Source organism: Opisthocomus hoazin, chromosome 2, assembly GCF_030867145.1.
Source record: "Opisthocomus hoazin isolate bOpiHoa1 chromosome 2, bOpiHoa1.hap1, whole genome shotgun sequence".
NCBI lineage: Eukaryota > Metazoa > Chordata > Aves > Opisthocomiformes > Opisthocomidae > Opisthocomus > Opisthocomus hoazin.
This window is the reverse complement of record NC_134415.1, coordinates 127,004,047-127,025,188: the sequence shown is the minus strand read 5'-3', so window position 1 is coordinate 127,025,188 and position 21,142 is coordinate 127,004,047. Positions and strand designations below refer to the sequence as shown.

The 21,142-nt window shown below is 39.0% G+C and overlaps 1 protein-coding gene across 2 annotated transcripts; it reads left to right on the top strand.

The window, feature by feature from the left end:
- The first annotated feature begins 1,018 nt into the window (after positions 1–1,018).
- Positions 1,019–19,978, top strand: RHAG (Rh associated glycoprotein). Of its 2 annotated transcripts, none has more exons than XM_009938201.2 (10): positions 1,019–1,234; positions 7,678–7,861; positions 9,125–9,275; positions 9,472–9,619; positions 10,373–10,539; positions 11,446–11,583; positions 12,405–12,526; positions 13,180–13,265; positions 13,829–13,902; positions 15,643–19,978. In XM_009938201.2, exons 1-10 carry the CDS (start codon positions 1,099–1,101, stop codon positions 15,718–15,720), a joined length of 1,284 nt encoding a protein of 427 aa, XP_009936503.1. In that variant the 5' UTR covers positions 1,019–1,098; the 3' UTR covers positions 15,721–19,978. The 2 variants fall into 2 exon arrangements, with proteins under 2 accessions (XP_009936503.1, XP_075271109.1); XM_075414994.1 differs by lacking the exon at positions 1,019–1,234 and adding an exon at positions 7,258–7,379.
- The last annotated feature ends 1,164 nt before the right edge of the window (positions 19,979–21,142 follow it).

Sequence of the window (21,142 nt, the reverse complement as noted above, 5' to 3'; positions counted from 1 at the left end):
ATTGCTGTATGCTAGTACTACTACCTCATGACCAATTAGTCTACTACTGTAATATCATCCCTTTTTTTAACAGATAAAATATTTCATGAAATAAAGGCTTCTACCATACAATTTTGGCCTATCTTCTGAATACTGGATTAATAGAGGCCAAGTTACTCAATAAAAGTAACATACATAAAAATCAACAAAATATTTTACCCACAATACTTTTAAGAGTAAAGACAAATTTTGACAAGCAACGTGAATCTCAAGAACAAGTGTTTATCCAAGAGCAGTCTAAGTGAAATTTAATTTGCTCCTTCATTCATGAGAACGTTTACAAAGTGAGCTTTTTAAAAATATTTAAGAGGTTTGATCTCTAACTTATTTTCATTGTCTCAGTTAAGGAAAATGAAAAAACCAATTATGAATATTGAAATAAATTATCCGTTTTTTTCAAATTCTTTTTATTACCTACAGCTTTATTTTCTGAAAACTAGAAACATTTTTTTTCCTATGAAGAAGTATAATTATTTTCTTTTTGTATAGCAGTTCACAATGAGAACTTGTGCTCTGTGAGTACTTAATTCACCTTGAAATGGAGTACACTTCATTCTCTTCGCAGTTCTCTTCGCCTATCATATCTTCTATGAAGAGACAGGAAATTATTTATGCTTCACATCACATGAAAAAATATTTACCTTTTAAAACAAAAGCCACAACCTGAAGAAATATTTGACTACAGGAAACACAACCCACTGTAGCTCTGTTCCTTACTATGTGTGACAAACCAGGCTAGGTGAGATTTTCTTTTAGGCTCTTTCCTTTTTAAAATACTTACAAGACAGTGAGAAGCATATCTGTGGCTAAATGAGCTGGTTTGCACTACAATTTGAAAAAATATATCAGCCAGCATTTAATGCCCAGAAACAGCCTGGGAAATAGAAATTGATATATTGACCATAACTGTTTCCGTCCCATAGTGGGTGTGACGGTGTGTTTGCCTGCCTCTCTGTTTCTCTTTTTTTTTCACTATATCAACCAAATCCACTGAATTAGGCAGCTCCACTGAAAGCAAGCTTCTTTTATCAGGATTTCACAGCCGCCTGCTCTCCTGCAATGCCTTCAGCCCGTGACACCAACATGAGGTTCAAGTTCTCGATCCTGGCTCTTCTTCTGGAAGTTATCATCATTGTTTTGTTTGGGATATTCGTGGAATATAACAACGTTGACACCTCTCTAAGTTTATACCCACGTAAGTGTTGCTGTCTAAGATTTATAGAAGTTAGAATTTATTTAAACTAATCCTAAATAAGATTTCTGAATAACATAAGACACCTATTGATATAGCTAGAAAAGAAAGACATGCTTTGGGGCAAACAGACTTTTTCTGAGGTGCCAAAGGAGCAGGCTTCAAAGACAAATTCAAGCTGAGCACATATAAATTTCTGAAAGTAGCTAATTGATGAGAAGTTCGCTGTTCTGGGAGAGAAGAGTCCTGAAAATAGTTCTAGTGTTTGCGTAGCAAGTTAAAACTTGTAGAAATATGAATTGTTTTGAACAATTCTGGCATTTCCAGAGACAGATGGGAGTGCTTCTTGCAGGACATCCTATCCCGATTACTGTATCAGATAATGAAAATGAACAGAACATTTCATTACTGTCATCCAGGTTTCAAAAGGTTGTCTTCTGAGAACATGGAAACTGGGCAGCATATTCGCCATTGTTACAAAATATGTTTACAGAAACTGGACTCTACGAAGGGTGATAATTTTTGTCACAAGGTAGATAACCTCCTCCTATCTTTCAACGCGGTGGCTCAGTTGTGGACAGTAATAGTTCAGCCTGCAAATGTTTCTGTTTTTTTGTTGTTTTGCAAATGCTTGACGAAGTTCAGGGAGAAAGCTTTTGGACTGAGAAGTAGTGGCTGACTTCTCCCATCCTCCTCTTGCTCATTCAAAGATCAGACTGTTGTACACAAACAGGAAAATTAGTCTGCAGAGCAGCAGTCTGTGTCTCGCTGGTAGTATTGAAGGTTTGTTGTCCATTTTCTTGGCTCTGATGTCTTAACGACTTGTAGCCCTGATTGCAATCATCTTAATGATGACCAGAACGGTACAGAACTCCTTGCCTGTATGGAGTGACCGTGTAATTTTGAATGCATCCCTCTTTTTGTCTCATTCCAACTAGCCTTTCAGTGACTGTTAAAGGGGAATGTGATCTAGAAGTCACTTCAGTCCTTAGTAGTCTTGTGCTCTGTGTTCTCACATAAGACCGTTGTCCAGTCGAGAGAACAGTGAATGCACGGCTTTATTCAGTTCCAGATGTAAGTTAGCTGATGAACATCAGGGACCAATTACTCACAATTGAGTTAACTCCACTGAGATGCAGCAGTATCCTCAACAGATAGCAACTTAGGCTATGCCAGAGCCCACTCTTTTTCTGAGACACAGCTTAATCATGTCCATGATATCGACCTATCCCAGTTCCTAAATTAGCTGGCCTTAGCTAGACAGTATATTGGGAATGACCCTTGGTCTGCTGTCACTCAGGGGGTGATAGCTGGCCTAGGCAAAAATTACGCCAGAGCCCACACCAAGGATTTGACAGCACAGATAATTCTACTCTGGCACTGTTATATTATTAACATAGCTATTGCCTAAAACACCTGTCCACCTTCCTCTTCTCTGACTCTACCACAAAACAACACAACAACAACAGATACAGTCACAGAATGATATTGTTTTGGACTTCTTTGTACAATTTGGTAAGCCAGAAGGATGCTGCCTAGCACTTGGGTCCTTCAGACTCTGGTAAAGGTCTGTTTGCCCTGCAAGAACAGAGAAAAAGACCTCCTCCAGTCTGAATATCTGCTGGCTCTGGTACTAAACTGACCTGCATTTCCTTGGAGACATACTTACAAAGGAAAATGAAGAAAGGTGCATGGGATGCTCTTGCTTATGGCAGTAATTTAGTAGTCTTCAGTGGCCCCTTGCAGCACCATGGCGCATTTCTTAGCAAACCTTTAGTCCTCTGCATGGAGACTGCCTGCATCATGCGCATCACCGTGGATACTGCTTTCCCTGGGGAGCTCCTGGGGTAGGCTGTTCTTGCACTTAACAAAACACTCTCCCAGCCGTTGTGTGGAGCCTTCTTTTTTAATTTAATATCTCCACTTTAAAAAGGCGTGAGAGGCAGGGCAGAAGCCTCATCAATACCACAGAGAAAAGGATTCTTCTCACCAGAGGTTACACTACAATATAGTTTTTTAAGTGTAATCCATCCAGTTAGAGATCGCCTACAGTTATTTCTTCTCTAATACCAATGTCTAGAAAATGCCTGCTGTCTCCCACACCTTTCTGCACAGCCAGTGTATGATTATGTTATACTTGCACACTGTCCCCCAGTTGTCCACATTATTGAGCTGTTTGCAAGATTCTGGCATGGTTTTTGTTCATTCAAATCAGCAGCTTGACCTCCTCCTACATATGGCCTTAGGCATAGCATAGATAAGGGACTACTCTCAATAAGAAGTACAAGTGGAAATAGTGTTTTGGGAAGGAAAAGCAAGTAGCTGTACAGATGTTGAGTTAAGCTATGTCATTTGCCCTTTGGCCAGCCTGTTCATTTTACCAGTAAAGACATAAACTGAGCAAACAGTGCACAGGTCATGCTGGATTTTCAGATGCTGACCTAAGAGTACATTAATCTCATTCACAATGCACGAATGTAAGAAAAGCGGGATTTTTTGATATCTGTGTTTTCACTTTGAGGCCCTGTTTCCCTCAAACAAAAGCATAGTTTGCCTGAGGACCCAGCAGAAGGTTAATGCTATGGTTGTATAGATGTATCAGAACACATCCTGAGCCTGGACTTCCCCTGAGTTCACAAAATGATGCATTCAAACAGCTTCCCAATGGTCCCCAGGGATGTTAACCCATCTGTACCTCATAGATTTAGCTGTTTCATCCAGGGGCTAATTTATTATCTCAGAACTGCAGTGCAGGGCCTGCTTTTGTGTGCCTTAAATACCTCAGCACCATGAATCCAAGTTATTTCAATGTTTTTGGACTGAAGAAAGATGAGAATAATAATTGAAGACCGCCATGATTGCACTCAGGTAAGGGAGGCTGAGCTGAGATCATTCCCAAAGCATAGCTTTGCATTATATATATTTCTGGTTGATCCAAGTACAGGCATGGTGAATTGTATGGACAATTTCAGGTGTGTTGTGCCACTTTCTTTAGTGCTGGTATCCTGTACATAACGTCCTGTGATTAATCCACGACTCATGGCCTAGGAAAACCCCTCTTGTTCAGGGTTCTGCTTTTTACTCCTTTAGACAGAGCAAAATCACAGTTTTAGTATAAACCTAGATGCCACCAGCATCTTTGTGTTGAGGCTGACCACCACGCAGAGACCTTGCGGGGGAATTAATATGTTGCTCTTGGGTAGCCTTGCAGAATCATGTGCAGTGGTTTTGTTCAGGATCTGCTGAAGTGTTTTTCCCAGCCTTTATTTTACTGTCTCATAGAATAGAAGTACTATGTTTTGTTAAACACAACTAGTTACTGAAACAGTTTATTTCAAATCATGCTGTTGCCTCCATCATTTGAAACCCTTCCAGACCTACTGTTCTTTAAAAGGATGCATAATAGGTAGTTAAGGCACAAGGTATAGGCTAGACTAGTTGAAACTTGTCCTCAACATCCATGAATTAAACTAGTTTTAACCAAGACTTATAATCTTTCGAGTAAATAAGTCCAGACAGCTTTCAAACATTTATATGAATCCTGGTTAGCTCTCAGGAGGACCCAGGATTACATATCATCCAGCTACCTGTTTCAAACAGAATTTCTTCTAACCTTCAGGGCTGGGGTAAGTTTTCTAACAGCACCTTTCAAAAGAGACCTGAATATGCAGAAGCCATATTCACGGGCACTGAGAAATAAACTCCTCAGTCATCAATGTGCTTTTGAAACCCGTTCTTTTGCTCACATGTAGCGCCAGGTTCCTTAAGCAGTAAAGCATCTTTTACTAAACAAGACACAATTTTTTGAGAGGTTGTATACATGAATAGGATTGTTTTGATGAGAACAATTTACCTGCTTTGTCTGCAATGGGTTAACCAGGAGACTGCAAACAAGAGCAAGTAATATGCTGGCTGCTAACGAACCATAATCTCCTCCGAGAGACTGGAAAAGCTTTCTTACCTGAAGCTGCCTGTCCTGTGATTGAGCAAAACTAATGGCTGGGTTATTCCTTAAACTTCATTGGAAAGTCCATGGCATAGGCTGATTAAATAATAAAAAGAGCAGAAATGGTTCATATTCAAATGTAGACCTCATTTTGTGCATGAAACTCAAGTTTGATAGAAACTGAAGACTGTTGAAGTCATATTTCACTTTGATTTGCCATGCTAAGAATTTATTAAATATATTTCCATTTTCTTCTACTGAAGTCAAACAAAAAGGCTGCTTTTTTAGATGTTGCTGTGCAGATTTTATGGATTTGCCCTTTAGTTCTGTATTTTGTTTTTTTTGTTATACTAACAAGCTCTTAGTAAAGTATTTTTGCAAGAGTCAGACAAAAAACCTGGGCCACTTCCCAAACACGAAGGTGCTGATCCCACAGGTTACTGGGTGAATGGTCACTCACAGAAAATTCTTTTTAAAAAGGGGGGAAAAGTCTTATTCAGCATTCAATTTCTGCTTATGCTCAAAAAAGAGGGGGGGAAAGACCTCAGGGTACTCCTTCTGCTATTTGAGAAGATCTTTCTCATGTTAGCTGCCACCATATTTTTGTCCTACTTGAAAAAAAAAAGTGGGTCATCACTTGTATTTGAGGACATCAGGGCTGTGTTAGGAGAAGGCCGGGAAGGTTATCCACTCTCTGTTCTACCAGCACCAACCACTGGTACACGTTTTCCAAGACATTTGAAGCAGAGTTGCTCTAGATGTGCAGTCCACCACCACAGTCGAGTCAGGCACAAAGCCACAGCTGCTGCAAGCTGGAAGGGTGCACAGAAGGATGTACCCATCAGATGAGCTTGTACTTTAACATTCTTTTCCTAAACACTCCCTACTGACTCCCTCTGACAGAGGAATATGGGCAAATTAAGTTGTGTTTTGGGTTCTGCATCCACTAAGACACTAAAGACTTTGCTGCTGGTAGGATCATGAAGGTTGTACTAGCATGGTTTGTGTTGTCTTCAGCCATATCTTTCTCATCCCTTGCCAGGTCCTCTGAAACAAGGGAATATGTTGAACTCTAAGACAGACAGTTGTTTTCATGCAGCACTGCAATACAAAATATGCAAGTATATCAAAAGCAGAAGCCCAAATGGGGAAGTTGATTGTGTGTCCTTTAAAACAAGTAGTAAGCACAAGAGTTTGGATAGTAGTTCTGGAAATTGAGTAACATGGAGAAAAATGGGAAAATTCCGAAGGACTGCAGGCGTCTCAAAAATCCCACCACTAGCTATTATTGAAGTGAGAAAATAAATGTGAAAACATCCAGCCTAAAGGGGAAGCAAAAGGGTTGGGGACGTCTGTGAACCACCTGCATTTCTATGCTGTTTCTTAAACACGTGTAGCCCAATGTAAAAGATCTTACTACATGCATGTATGCTATGTCAGGGCTGGAATATGACAGTGCAAACATAATAGAGTTTCTTAGAAATCTCCAGTAACTTTTGACACTTCTGGGCCCTCTTTTGGCTAAACATGGTAATGCGTACAGCAAAACTGCAGGAAAGCTGAAAGTACATAACTGGGAAATGTAAATTCAAGCCAAACATTATACTAACCAGGTCAAAGTCTCAAGTGTTTCCAGCATATTTACATGTAAAAAGAAATGAAATAGAAATGAAAAGAAATAGTTTCTCTATACTGTGGTTCTTACTAACAACAAAATCAGAGAAAAGGCTTTAATTACAGAACTCAGACCTGTTTGGTGTAGGGTTCATTAAATCCCATAAACCACTGCAGAGAAACAAAACATTTTAAGATATAAAACATTGGTGTTGTGGTGATAAATTCAGTTTTTATTAAAAAGCCTAAAAAAGGAAATTTAAAAAAAAGAAACTTAAAAAAGTGAAAAAATAACTAGTCATATTTTAACAAAATACATATTTGAAGAAAATCACATATTTGAAGGAGGGCTTAGTATATGTTGATTAGCAATATTAATTTACTAGTTTAGACATTACCTTAAATTCTTTTTTTCTTTTGCACAGGTAAAGAAATCAATCTCTTGCACAGTAATTTTTAGGGATCACAAGCAAACCTTTGCACTGGGCCAATTAGTATTCTACCAAACAAATCCCATGTACAACTTTGGACTTAGCCAGAACATGCTGCATGTGACAACCTTTATCTGAGGGGGAAGGGAACTTTTCTGTAAGTACACGAATCTGTGGTGTTCCAGGTAGCTTCACATGCAGAGAACAGTTCCAGAGACATTAAATTTGCTAGTATAGAGATCTAGTGTTCTTTCCATAATGATGTAGCATGGAATAAAATAAATAGCTGGGTCTTGCATTTTCAAGACAGTCAATCTTCAACTAGTAGCCTGGACATGAAGTGGGGAAGGATGGATCACAATGATGATAGAAGTTTGGAACTCTTCTATTAAATCCTCTTTAGTCCCTCCCCTTCCTCCCTTCATAGTTACTACACAGACATGTTTTCCCTTCAGATTTTCAGGATGTCCATGTGATGATATTTGTTGGAATTGGTTTCCTGATGACCTTTCTGAAGAAATATGGATTCAGCAGTGTTGGTATCAACATGCTCATTGCTGCCTTCGGTCTCCAGTGGGGAACACTGATGCAAGGATTTTGGCACATGGATGGAGGGAAAATTCATGTTAATATTGAAAGGTACACATGAATTTATCAAAACTGACATTGCTATCCCTTAAGATATAAGGAGAAGCCATAAACTACAAAATCTGTGGGATCAGACTTCTAGGTTCACTGAAATTTGATTGAGCCTTACTGTCCACCTCCCAACAGAGCCTTACTGTCCACCTCTCTACATTCATCTGCCCTTCATCTCTAACGAGGCAACACCTGGTGGACTTGGCCAAGGGAACCAAAGGGTCCTACATTAAGTGTGGGCCATAGGTTACGTGGATAGAGACTGCTTTGAATCTCTGGAGCTGTGGAAGCTGGAAGATCTCCAGCAGTAACACAGCACATCCTGCATCCAGCAGGCATGAAAGGATCTGTCCTTCCACAATGCACAGGGTCACAGAAGAAAGGTTGAAATAGTGTGTCCATCCATTCATGAGGCTTTCTCCTACTTCTCAAGGAATGACTTGCATAAGCACCTTACTGCAGTAGGTTTTGGACTCCAATTGCAGGAGATCTCATGAGCAACTTCTCTAGATATTTCTAATCCCCCTCACTTTCATCTGTCCTGTTTCTACCAAAGTCTCATGGTGTTTTCCACATTTGCAACTCTGTTTTCTATGACAGCTTGCAGACAATTTTGAAGGGAACAGCATGGAAACATTACTGAGGGACGAGCAGAAATAATTTAAGTAGCTCCTTAACACTTACAGACAGGCGTTTGTAGAGGGAGCCATAAATTAGTCTCCCTCTGAGCTGAAAATTTTTGACCACTGTGTGTTTTTATTCATCTTTGCCATTCTCTGTAACCTGTTAACACTGGTCCTTACTGACAGCTAGTGCAAATATGATGCACAATAATACAAAGGCGTGTGAGGTTTTTGAAATGAGATAAACCATCTGACCAAAGCTAAGAGCTCTTTGCCATCTTTGGAGTTCAAGTGACTGTTAAAGCTGGAAGTATCCCTGAACATCCACAATACACATCTCATCCGACTTATCACTATAATTTCAACCACCTAGGCAAATATATGGTATAAATAGGAGGTAACTTTCCCACACTTCTTCCTCAGTAGCTGGTAAGATCCCTACAAAACCCATCTGGAAAGGTTTGATTTAATTTTCACCCACAAAGATGACTTTGATAATTTTATATCTGAAGAGTGAAAGCTCTGTCATTTTAATACAACAGGTTTGATGTTACAGCCTTATTTCAGGTGTTTTTAATTTTCTTTTTTCCTGTGTTATTGTTTTGCTTTGTTTTGTTTTTATTCATTTTCTTAACTTCAGCATGATAAATGCAGACTTCAGTACAGCAGCTGCTTTGATTTCATTTGGAGCAGTCCTGGGGAAAACAAGTCCTGTTCAGATGCTGATCTTGGCAATTCTGGAGATCACAATCTTTTCATGCAATGAACACCTAGTTACTAAAATACTTCAGGTACAACTATTTAACAATAATTATTTTCTGTTTATAAAAAATGCTTTGACTTCGTAATACTTCCAGTTTACATATTCTAGGTTCTAGTTTCTATCAGAGAAGATAAATTATTAAAGTCATCCAGAATTCTCCTTCATCAAATCCTCATCTTTATGTTGTATAAAATCTGCGGCATTATATTGGGTCCCCTTTACAGGCCACAGATGTTGGAGCCTCAATGACAATCCATGCTTTTGGAGCTTATTTTGGTTTGGCTGTAGCCCTAGTCTTGTATCGTCCTGGTTTGAAAAACAAACATGAAAATGAAGAATCTACCTATCATTCGGACCTATTTGCCATGCTTGGTAAGTGAAGTAATAGCGAGTGCTGATAAGATGTTCATCCCTCTTTCATCCCAATGTTTAAATGTTTCCCTGTTATTATACTGCATCTATTTTCTTAAGTACACTCCTAGAGGTAGATTGGTTTTTGTCTGATGCATGCACTATGTTTTCAGTGTCACACATATTTTTACAGTTTTTCCTTGGTTAAAAAAAGGAAAGATCAAATTAAAGATGCATTTTCATTTTCATTAGTGGTGACTGTCTTTTTGTTGTACCTTCTGTTATAAGCAGCATTTCCATAGAAATTGGCCATAATTAGAAGTATTAAGCTGTGCCTGTCCTGGTAACGAATGTTAGAAGCCATATGTCTATCTGTCTGTGAGACCTATTCAAAGATCGATTTATCAGCTAAAACTATCAGTTATATCAAGAGATGATACAGGGTTTGCGTGTGAAGTGTCTTGCTAATGCGTCTTATTCTGGTATGGTTTTCACAGTGGTGGCGAGCTCTGGCAGTGAGTGGGACATGACAAGGGGTCACTACGTCTTAAAGTCTTCCAGTAAGATTTGACAGAGACACGTGTCAAAATACCAGCTGCCAGTCAGAAACGTCTGCATAATCTCTTATTTCTTCCAGCTTTTTGGCTGTTTCGTGTTTCTTATCAATCATCTTCCCCATTTCTTGTAGCTAGTTCTGTTGTGTTGGATCCTTCACATTGAAATGCCCCTTGTGACTGAATAGCCTTTGTTTCATTTTGACTTATATTCTCCCAGGTACTCTGTTCCTTTGGGTTTTTTGGCCCAGTTTTAACTCTGTCATTGAGCCCGGAACAATTTCCCAGACTACAGCAATTGTCAACACTTACTATGCCTTGGCTGCCTGTACCATCGTAACATTTGCCCTCTCCAGCTTGGTGGATCAAAGAGGCAAATTCAGTATGGTAAGAATCACATCACAACCTCTGTTAAATGGAATCACCCCTCCGTAATAAGGATGATTAGGCAGATTCCCAATGTCCATGAGCTGTTTGGAGCCTTTGCTCACACTGTGCCAAATTTAGAGCTATTATAGTTCTAAAATCTGTAATGTAAGATTGTGCCCTGAGGCAACATGCCCTGCTTTAGGTGTGTGATGATTCCTCGGTGGGATCACTACATCCGGAGACTGAAAAGCACTTAGACATTATCGAGATGGTCCTGCTCCCTTGTTCTGTCTTGTCCACAGAACCTGCTGTGGCACAGAGACATTAGTCCTATGTTCAGTTGGACTTCTGGGTCTTATTCCAGAGAAGATCCTATGTGAGTTACTGTATTGCAATAGCCAAACTAGGTCTGTCATGGCAATCTCACAGTGCAGCTGCACAACAGGCAAAGCCAAACTAGGTTGGGGCCGCCAGGCTGCCAACGTTTCGTCTCCTTTTCCTAACATCCAGCCTTATGTTTTCATCCACTTCTTTCCAGAAGTTGCAGTGTTTATCTAAGCCCAACATGAGCAGGCACAGTTCAACAAGCTTGCAGAATTTGCTGCTGTTGTAGGAGGCAGTTCTTACTGGCTCAGACTGGCTTCTCAAGAGGTCAGATGAGTTTTAGTGACTTTGGAAATGTTGGACTCCATTAAACTGGCCTAGAGCAGCTTTGAACCAACACCCTGAACATGTAACAGGGAACCCTCTTTCAAATTCCTGTTCAGTTTTCTTTAGAAAAATCCCACCTGAAGAAAAGGAAAACTTCTGTATGCAAAAAAGGCCTTCAAAGTCACTCAGACCTAAAACAAGTCTCTGTTCCACACATATTATCTCTGCCTCTGTCCTACGTATGTTATCTCCACCTCTGTATACCCTTTGCAGGTTCTCATTCAAAATGCCACCCTGGCAGGAGGAGTAGCAGTGGGTACCTGTGTTGACATGTCAATCCACCCTTTTGCTGCCATGTGCATTGGGAGCATTGCTGGAATCATCTCTGTCCTTGGGTTCCGATTCCTGAGTGTAAGTATTGAGGACCCAACCCTGGTCTCACTTAGTAATTGCTTCACTGGCTTTACTGGAGCTCCCTTGGTCTGCCAGAACGGAAGTTTAGAAACTGGCTGGTACAGTGTAAAGAGTAAGCTCTAGATAACAGTTTATTTTAAATCAGTGTGATTTAAATATATACTTATGAGATAACTTCAGCCCATCACCTAGCTAAAAAGAGAGAAGGATCACATAATATTAGAGTTCATTAAAGCTGGGATTTCTGTTCAAGGACCTGCCGTAATGTTGTTTCAAGCCCATGTTTCAGTGAAATAGGACTAATTACATTTCAGGACTTTAAAATTTCTGCATAGATCTGTATTAAAAAAGTAATTTTGAAGTATAAAATTGAATTGTTTCATGTGCAAAATGTAGAAAAAAACCATTCTGACTAAAACTGTTTAAACAGGCATTTCCTGATGGAGAAATGTTCTGGAAGAAAATACCTGACTAGTAGACTCAGGACAGGTGTGTGTGACACTTGGCCACCTCTTTCAGCCTTTGCTGCAGTGGCTGAAAAGATTAGGAATATCAGTGGACTGTCATGTGTTTTGCACCATTGTATTTATGATGATAGTTTGGACATTTGTACGGTTACACACACATACTTGGTTTTGTCTGCATATAAACAATTTCACAGTGGAAGAAAAGACAGCAGGTTTTACAGCTAAGCTCTGTGTACATGAAATAAGTTACATTGTTTCTTATACTTCCGCATTACTTTCTTTTGCATATCATTCTAGAGATAATAGTATACTATAAACTCACTGTAAACTTCATATTTCCCCTCATTTCAGCCTCTGTTGGCATCCAAGCTGAACATTCAAGACACTTGCGGAATTCATAATTTACATGGTTTACCTGGAATACTGGGAGGTATCGCTGGCATTGTAGTAACTGCCATAAAAGACGAAGCTAAGTGAGTTATAGAGAGATGAGAGAAATTAATTTACTGATTTTTGAAGGTCTATCCTAATTTTCCACCTTCCTTGGATCTACTTATGGGGATTTTTTTTCAGAAAATGCAGCATTGATTTGATGTCAGACATCACATTCTAGTTTAAATAGAACTACTCCTGACATTCTGCTTTTAACACAGTGTTTATATGCCAAGCTTGTTCCAAATTAAAAGCTCAAGTAAAAATACATAAATTAAAATCATCATAAAAAACAGCATACAGAACCATTCAAACACAGAATAATCTTTACTATGATTCTACAATTACACGGTTGGTAACCATAAGATTTCCAAGAAAACTGGTAAAATGGGCTATTTCCACTATCTTAAAAGACTCCAAGAAGATGAAATGCTGGCCTTTTCGACAAAGGAGAGTATTCTCTGAAGGCTTGCAATATACTAACAAACTTTTCAAATAATTTGTTTCCACCTGCAGTCTAAAACAAAACCAAAATAAAATCATGGTTTCTGTCTTGTGCACAGAAACGGCAGGATATTTTCCTATGAGACATCTTGTCTAGCAGACAGCAAGTACCACATTGTAAGACCAATTATCAGTCTTCAAGTGTAATAATTTTTTGATTGTCAATGGTTTGTTTTTCTGCCCTTTTCAGGCAAGGTGTCCGCTTTACTCCCGGCATGCAGGCTGCTGCCCTGGGCAGTTCAGTCGGAATTGCACTGGTGGGCGGAGCATTGACAGGTCAGTATGATGCATATAACAACTGAACTATACGTGAATTTAGTGGTTTGCCCATGGAGAATGTCAATGTATCTACAATTTCATGTGAATAATACAAAATAGAAAAATGGAAATAATGCATGATATCACATGGGCAGAAACTTCAATACAGAAAAGCAGTCTTCCAGTAATTTTGTCTTCAAATGAAGCCTAGATACTAATACACACTTCATAGACACAGGTTTGTTTACACAGGAACAGTAAGATGTTGTTCTGGATGGAATTCTTCTCTAGATTCAGACACTGTGGATACTTTCCAAACAAAACTTCAGGCTGAAATAGAAGCTTCCAGTCTGATATCTGGGAAAGGTTTGAGCAATTAAAAACAAGCTCTTCTTCATGTTGACATGAAGAAACCTGCATCACCTCTCATAATGCGTGACCTGATGTCCCAAGATTGTTGGGCATTTCTGTAGGCTAGGAATTGAGTCAGAAAACTTCAATGACTCCCTAGGGCACACCCAAGGAATACTTATTTGGGCATTTTGACCATTATTCAACCTCTGATCCTGTTTTTCCTGCAGGTGGTATTCTAAAGTTGCCTTTCTTGGGACAAGTATCTGACCAGAACTGCTTTGATGACTCTGTTTATTGGGAGGTAAGGTACAACCTCCTTTTATTTTCATTACAACTGAAGATGTACAGCACCCTTCAGTCCCACTCCCCTGGGATTTGTGGTTTGTGCACGACTCAGCTTTCAAAAATGTTACTCTGGCCCAGGCTGTGAATTTATCAAGGCCACGTTCAGGATCTTTTTCAGACTTGGTAGCTAGTCAGGCCATTTGCATAGGGCTAACCTTGAACAAAAACCAGAACCAGAGCCAACAAATTGAGACCTCAGTAGAGCTCTCTACCTCTCTTTTAAGCGCTCACTGTGTCAGGTATCCTCTTCCTTCTTGTGGTTTAGACACATGATATTTGCATTTCTAGCTAAAGGGTGCTGTTATTCTAGTGTTGTGTAGAATTTCATCCTGAATGAAATTTAGACCACTTCTTCAGTATGTGTAGAGTGCCCTTAGGCTGAGCAGAAGCTCTTTGGCTTCCTGATTGAATGATCTGACCACTGAGGTTACCAGAAGAAGACGGGCCTCCTAGCACTACTGTTTTATGCATGAAGACACAATGGGGCTGAGAAACAAATACATCTGAAATAGCCCTGCTAGGTTTCCATTATGCTCCATGAAGAGATGGCTCTAGATTGCAGTTCATTTTAATGTCTCTAGGCTTATGTTCAGTTACATTAGTTAAAACCTTGAAAGTCTCTGTATTGCCCACTGATAACAAAAGACCTTTCATTGCCTACCTCAAGTATAGAGCTCTATACCATAGACACCTAGATTTGATCAGATGAGTCCCACATACATCTCTGAGCGGGATGCCTGCAATGAAGTGCAGAGCAGAAACTCAGACATACCTTTCCTCTTGGTTAACCTAAGCAGCTCCCTGTATGTAGGCTTTCTGCATCTCCCTTCAGTAGAGACTGATGACAGATTCTTAATTTAGGCAACCTGATTTTTATTCTTTATGCCAGGGTGAAGTCAAAAAGGCAAGATAAAAAGAAATACATGATAAACTTTCCTTGTAAATAAAATGTTGTGAACCCAAAAGGAGATTTTCTTAGTTTTTTAATGAATTAAACTCCAGTATGAAACACACTATTTGGATTTTGGTGAGAGAAAGATTGCAGTCTAAGGGGAAGTTTTGAGCCAAAAGATCAGCTGTAGCAATGACAACCAGAAAAAAACAACTTTTCATGATAGCTCAGCAAGTCGTTCCCTATTTGGCCTTGGGATAGTCAAAGCACTAGTTTTCAGCAAGACCTGAGATAGTAGATGATAAAAAAAGGCAGAAAAAAAGAGAAAGTTTTAAACTGTGGCTGAAGAATTCACAGCCTGTGTTAACCAGTGATAATAATATAACCTTGCTCAACTGAAGGTCCTGCAGTATCAGTAGAACTGCTCAGAAATATTCTATTCTAAATGAGCTTTATCAGGTAATGGGAAGGGACATTAATATTTGTCATAAAACATGGTTTACATTTCATTAGAGATGGTCAGCTTTTTGTTCAGAGCTCTCTGAAAATCCCAGATATTAAGTTTGCATTCTCATAGCTAACATCAATGTCAAAGAATTCTGTTAAGAAAACTGAATCGATCCCTCAGAATTTAAAACTGTTGGTTCACGTCAGGCTGGGTCAATGTATAAACAGACACATAATATCAAATAAACACATAATATATGCAAATAGAATTACATTCTCAGTGCACTTCAGTCTCCTTTTATGGCAAAAGGAAGTCTATATCTCATCAATTGAACTCTTCTCTGATTTTCATGGCAGGTTCCAGAAGAGGAGAAACCACTTGAAATTCAAGCCAACAACTATAATGAGCACAGCAGATTTGAAGCCAGCATGTAGAAAAATAATTAATGTGTAATATTTGTCCTAATGATGCTCTTTTCAGTTTCTAATTCTATAAAACAACATCCAAGTATTGTCCTGACCACACTAGGTTCTCAAGAAGGGGCTGTACGTCGCTATATTTTTGTAATATAGACATTAACCCAGCACAGGTGAATTAATTAGATTGTTCCAATAGGTTTGTTCATCAGAAAAACCCACCACAAGCTGCTCTACAAAATTATCTGCATTTTACCTTTGGTCATCACTGAGTCAATACAGCCATTGAAACAACTTCTTGTTTCTAGCCTATTACGGGTTACCTTATCTGACTGCAAGACTTCTGAGTTACACTCATGTCCTTCAGCTGCGTAGGGGTAGTCAAGAAGATGTTTATTTGGATTCTAACAAGTTTTCACCAGAGCATCCAAGATTAACTTTTTAAGAAAGTGTGTCATCCTGTTTTTGGATGTGAGAGACAATACGCTGGATTTTGGAGATTGACTATGACAGGAAACAAAATGTTGAAACAATTTTCATGACAAAGCACAGAATATAGTGATTGACGAGGTATACTAAGTGCAAAATGGCTATCAAGGCTCTTTGCTAATATGTTTATTGAAAGGGAGAAGAAAGTGAAATGGTGAAAAACACTATTGGCATAAATTTATTTCGACTGTTTCAAGGACACTAGAAGGGAATTGAGTAGGAGCTGTGAAAACCAGGCAATTACACAATATGTATTCTTATATCCAACAGTAATAAGTGGATAGTAGCACTGTTAATGTCAATAGATATAAACTGCACTAAATACTAGCTTCAAGAAAAAGTGTGAGTTGTTAGGAACTGGTTGGAAAGCAACTGTGTTCAACTTACAGAAGACTCGGTGGAGAACTTCTGTATGGTATGTCGCTACCTTTAAAGTTACTACCTCCTAAAACAAGAGAAAGCAAAAAGAAGAAAATTGAAGCTAAATTAAGCTAAATTAACTCCACCCAAAAAGTGATGATAGTGGCTGCTCAACTAAAAGAGACAAAAATTGATGTACCTGAAGGAATTCTATGAGATACCAGTAGCTGGGAGCAGCGTCACACATCTGTGCCTACCTACACGAGGTAATCCATTGGGAGGCAATGCATGGAAGACAAAAACCTAACAGAAAGACCACAGTGCCTCTAGACGTTATTCAGACACAAAAAGCTACCGCAGATATTCCAAAAGGACAAGCTACAGTGGATGAACTCTCAAGACTTCTTTATATTAGCATCTTATTTCAAGTATTACTTATCAGATTTAAGAGGAAAATTCTCATATAAAATAGCACAGCTGTTTTTTGCTCTGCTGTTGTATTTTGTCTTGAAAAACTTTACAAAGATACTAGGCAGGGCTGTCCCGTATGTTACATAAACTGTATGCTGCATATATATATTTCGAAATTCTAGCTATGACTGAAAATACATCTGTTGTAACACACTTTAGTTCAGATATGCTCTTTTGCAGATGTGCAACAACTGACTCTTTTCTACCTTGTTGGCTAGAAGACATCTTTTATTCCTTCAAAGCTTTCACACAATTATTTCTGTAGAAACTCAGAAGGCATTTAACAATGTAAATATTGCATATGTAAAGATTTTAAAAGTACTTTGTGCATAATTTACAAACACAAAGTATTGAAGTGCTTGAAAAAGGTCCCATATGCAGACAGACTGTAAAAATCTTGTCCTCAATACATGAAGCTCACCCCTCAAAATCCTCCTTGGGGATTCAGAGGGTCTTTCATTCACCTGCAGCTGTGGGGTAATTTCACTGATAGTGAATGCTGACCACAAAGGAATACCTGAGTAAGAAAGTCCCACCCATTGTAAGTAAAATTTTCAGAATGGTACCTCAATAGTTATGTTTAGTTCCTTAAAACAAATGGAGGGGAAATAAACTATGGAGTTTTGTTCTCCAGTTCTCCTTATAAGCTATCCATAGTAACTCAGACCCTCATCCACTAAGTGGAAGCAGGGCCTATAGTTGTAGGACAAGGGGCCCGTAGCGACGGAACTAGAAGTAATGGTTTTAAACTTAAAGAGAGGAGATTCAGAACAGATATAAGGAAGAAATTTTTTATGATGGGGGTGGTAAAACCTTGGCACAGGATGCCCAGAATGGTAGGAGATGCCCCATCCCTGGAAACATTCAGGTTCAGGTTGGATGGGGCTCTGAGCAGCCTGATCTGGTTGAAGAGGTCCCTGCTCATTGCAGGGGGCTAGGACTAGATGACCTTTAAAGGTCCCATCCAACCCAAAGAATTCTACGATTCTATGACTCTAAGTCTAGCTTAGCCTGGGGAACTATATTGTAGATGGCTGAAACCATGTGAGGAGTATATGACTTCAGCAACTGGAAGAGGGATCACAAATGCATCTGTGAAAAACACTTCAATAGGTTCATTCTGATGTTCACTATACTTCAAAACTGTTAACAATGCAGAAAAAGCATCAGGACAATTAAAAATTTAAAAAGCATGTGTTGTAAAAACATCATACAAGAAATAGGCCTAGAAGTGACCTCTTGAACAACTTGGTGCAGCCAGATGACTAAACCCTTATGTGAAGTTACACTAAATGAACAGGATGTGAGAAACTACAGACCATTATATGAAAAAACTGCTGGATGTGACAGGAAAAAATATACATGCACAACTGCAAATCCATTCCTTTCCTAACGGCAGAAGCCTTAGACAAGTGCCTCAGCTCAAGACAAATGAACCCAGGCCTTATGGTTTGACCACTCTACACTAAAAGATTGGACACAGAATTTTCCCAGCATGCTTCAGACTTTTTCCAGCATGTTTCAGACTGCTCTTCACATCAAACAGTCTCTCTCTGTGCAACACATGGTGCACAAAGATGTCTGTGATGGTGTCATCGGGAAATGAAAAACAGCAGTCGCTGGCTTTCTAGATAACCTGCTTTTAATCAGAGCTTTAAACACTGCTTTCTTTTCAATGTCACCATGCCCTTGAAGATACTTATTTGTTTCTCCTAATGTTCTCTACCCTAATTTCTTACCTCCGTACTTCAAATGTCAGTGGCATTTGGTTCTCTGTCTCAGGGTATTTTCTTTGGTTGGTTATTTCCAAATTGACAGTCAAAGCTTTGAATACCCTGAGTCAATAGAGCTTCTTTTGAACGTAGTTACAACTTCTGTGTCATACGTTACTGGACATGATGGAGAGGTGTCCAGCCTTACAGAAGCTTAAAACATTTTGCTAAGAACCCTTTTGCTTGTCAAGGAGGGAGCCACACACTGGCAAGAAAGGAAAGCAAGGAGTTAAACGAGACACAGGGTGGAGGATGAGCTCTGAGGATGGGACTGAAAAGTAAACCAAAGTTAATGTACAACTACTCTAAATCTGAGATTCACGATGATTAGCATTTCTTTTTTTATAAACGACTGCTGATGTTTTCTCCTCTCCAATAACTACAGAATGCTCTTTCTGTATTACCCTTGCTCTCACCTTGACTTGTTTTTACATAAAAAAGCTTAAATAAGGTTTACGTTTTTAAAAATGAATAAAAGCTCATTCAGTATTGACATTTATTAAACTGTGCCTAAAAACATCTGAAAAAGATGAGTTAAATGGCAGCAACTGTGTATAACATTCAACTTGACATTGCATTCCACTATCAGGATGCTGAAAGTGCTTTCTTAGATTTCTGTCAGTCTTGGAAGAAAACTTAAGAGACTGTTCATATTTTTCAAATTAGTAGCATTTTGGAGGTGAGATCAGTCATCCTTTGAAATCTGTATCCAGTGCAAGTAAGAAAACAGATCTCTTTCTCTGTAAGGGTCAAAGTCAGGCATTGGGATTGGTGGTTTTCACTTTTTTTGAAGTGAAAACTTCAAATCTAATGTTTCTAATGTAGAGTCTGTCTTTTTTTTTTAAGCAAGAGATTAAATACAGATGGATTAAATTTTAATAAAATTAAACAAAGTACTTAGAGTTAAAGAAATAAAAGTCTTATTATTGTTTCCTCTTAGTAGCAATTTTTGCTTACTTAAACTAACCAAAGGTCAAGTTTTTTTAGACACTCATCCCTTTTCCAGAACACCAGTGGATGATCATAACTTTGAAGACTGTCTTACACATATTAAGTACCACCTCTTTCAGAGCAATATCTTTGTATTTCACTACTCAAAGCAAGCTTATTTTAAAGCCGTTTGCTGAACATTTGCCTACAACACTTCTTTTAACATTTGTATTCAAATCTGTTGCTCATTAAATGCATGAATTAAATGATCATATGATCAGTTTTACTTGTTTGATAGTTCTTGGGGACATACAGTCTTTTTTCTCTCTCTGGGATCAACCTGTTATCAAAGTATATATGGTGAGGCACTTGGCTAAAGAGAGCTCTTCCTCTTCTCCACAGGCCTCCTGCAGAAGTTCACTTTTCACTCTCCGCTAAGAGTTCCCATCTCAGACCTGCACCTCTTCCCCTCCTATACTACCTTCCATTAGTTTTTCTTTCTCAGATGTATTTCTGACTCAGAAACAAAAAATGCATACATTTAGTACAAACTGTATTAGCAGTCCACTCCCACATATGTGTCCCGACACCTATGCATCTTCTCATCAAGCAAACAGGCCAGGGATCAGTCTCTGGTACTGCACGGATCACGCCACCCACACAACCACACTTGCTCATCCCTGACCTCCAAGGCAGACCTTGCTTCTTTACACATTCCTCCAAATACAAACACGCATATAGATGCACACAAATACTAGTACAATCTACCGCAACAAAATGATGGATGTTGTCCCAGTTCAGAACTACTGTGCAAACATGTTGAAGAGTACTGGAAGAAATACTATACTTGGAACAAAGAACCACTTTACCTTAGAATAATATGCATATTAATGACATCCACTGAACTCTGAAAGAAAACCAAACCCAGACTTCCACTTTAAAATTAAACTGGCTCTAGCATTGTCTTCAAAGATGCAAAGATGCTTACTTTATTATGAGTGATATATCTAATGTGACCAGATCACCCAAATTTCCATCAAGTTTGGCCAGTGACCCCTATGTCAGTATCTGTTTGGGTGTTTTTTTTCTGGAGTTGATGTTAGGTGAGGAGAACTGGGACAGGGAAAACAATGACTCTTGTGCTATTGAGTCTTGCTCACCGAGAGGACTAAACACCAAAAGAATTTTCTCCTGTTCCTAAAAGAACCTGGTCAAGTTCTCCTCATGCATCACATAAAACATCATAGAGCAGTGAAATATTTGACCATCGTAAACTTAACAAACACTTTAGAAACCACTCGTCTGGCTCAAGACATATGTCTAGGGAAATTGCCTGTCAGACTTTGGAGGAGCCACAAGTAATGGCCCAAAGCAAGCTTTTGAATCTCCACTTCAAAATAAGGCCAAGGGAAAATGTT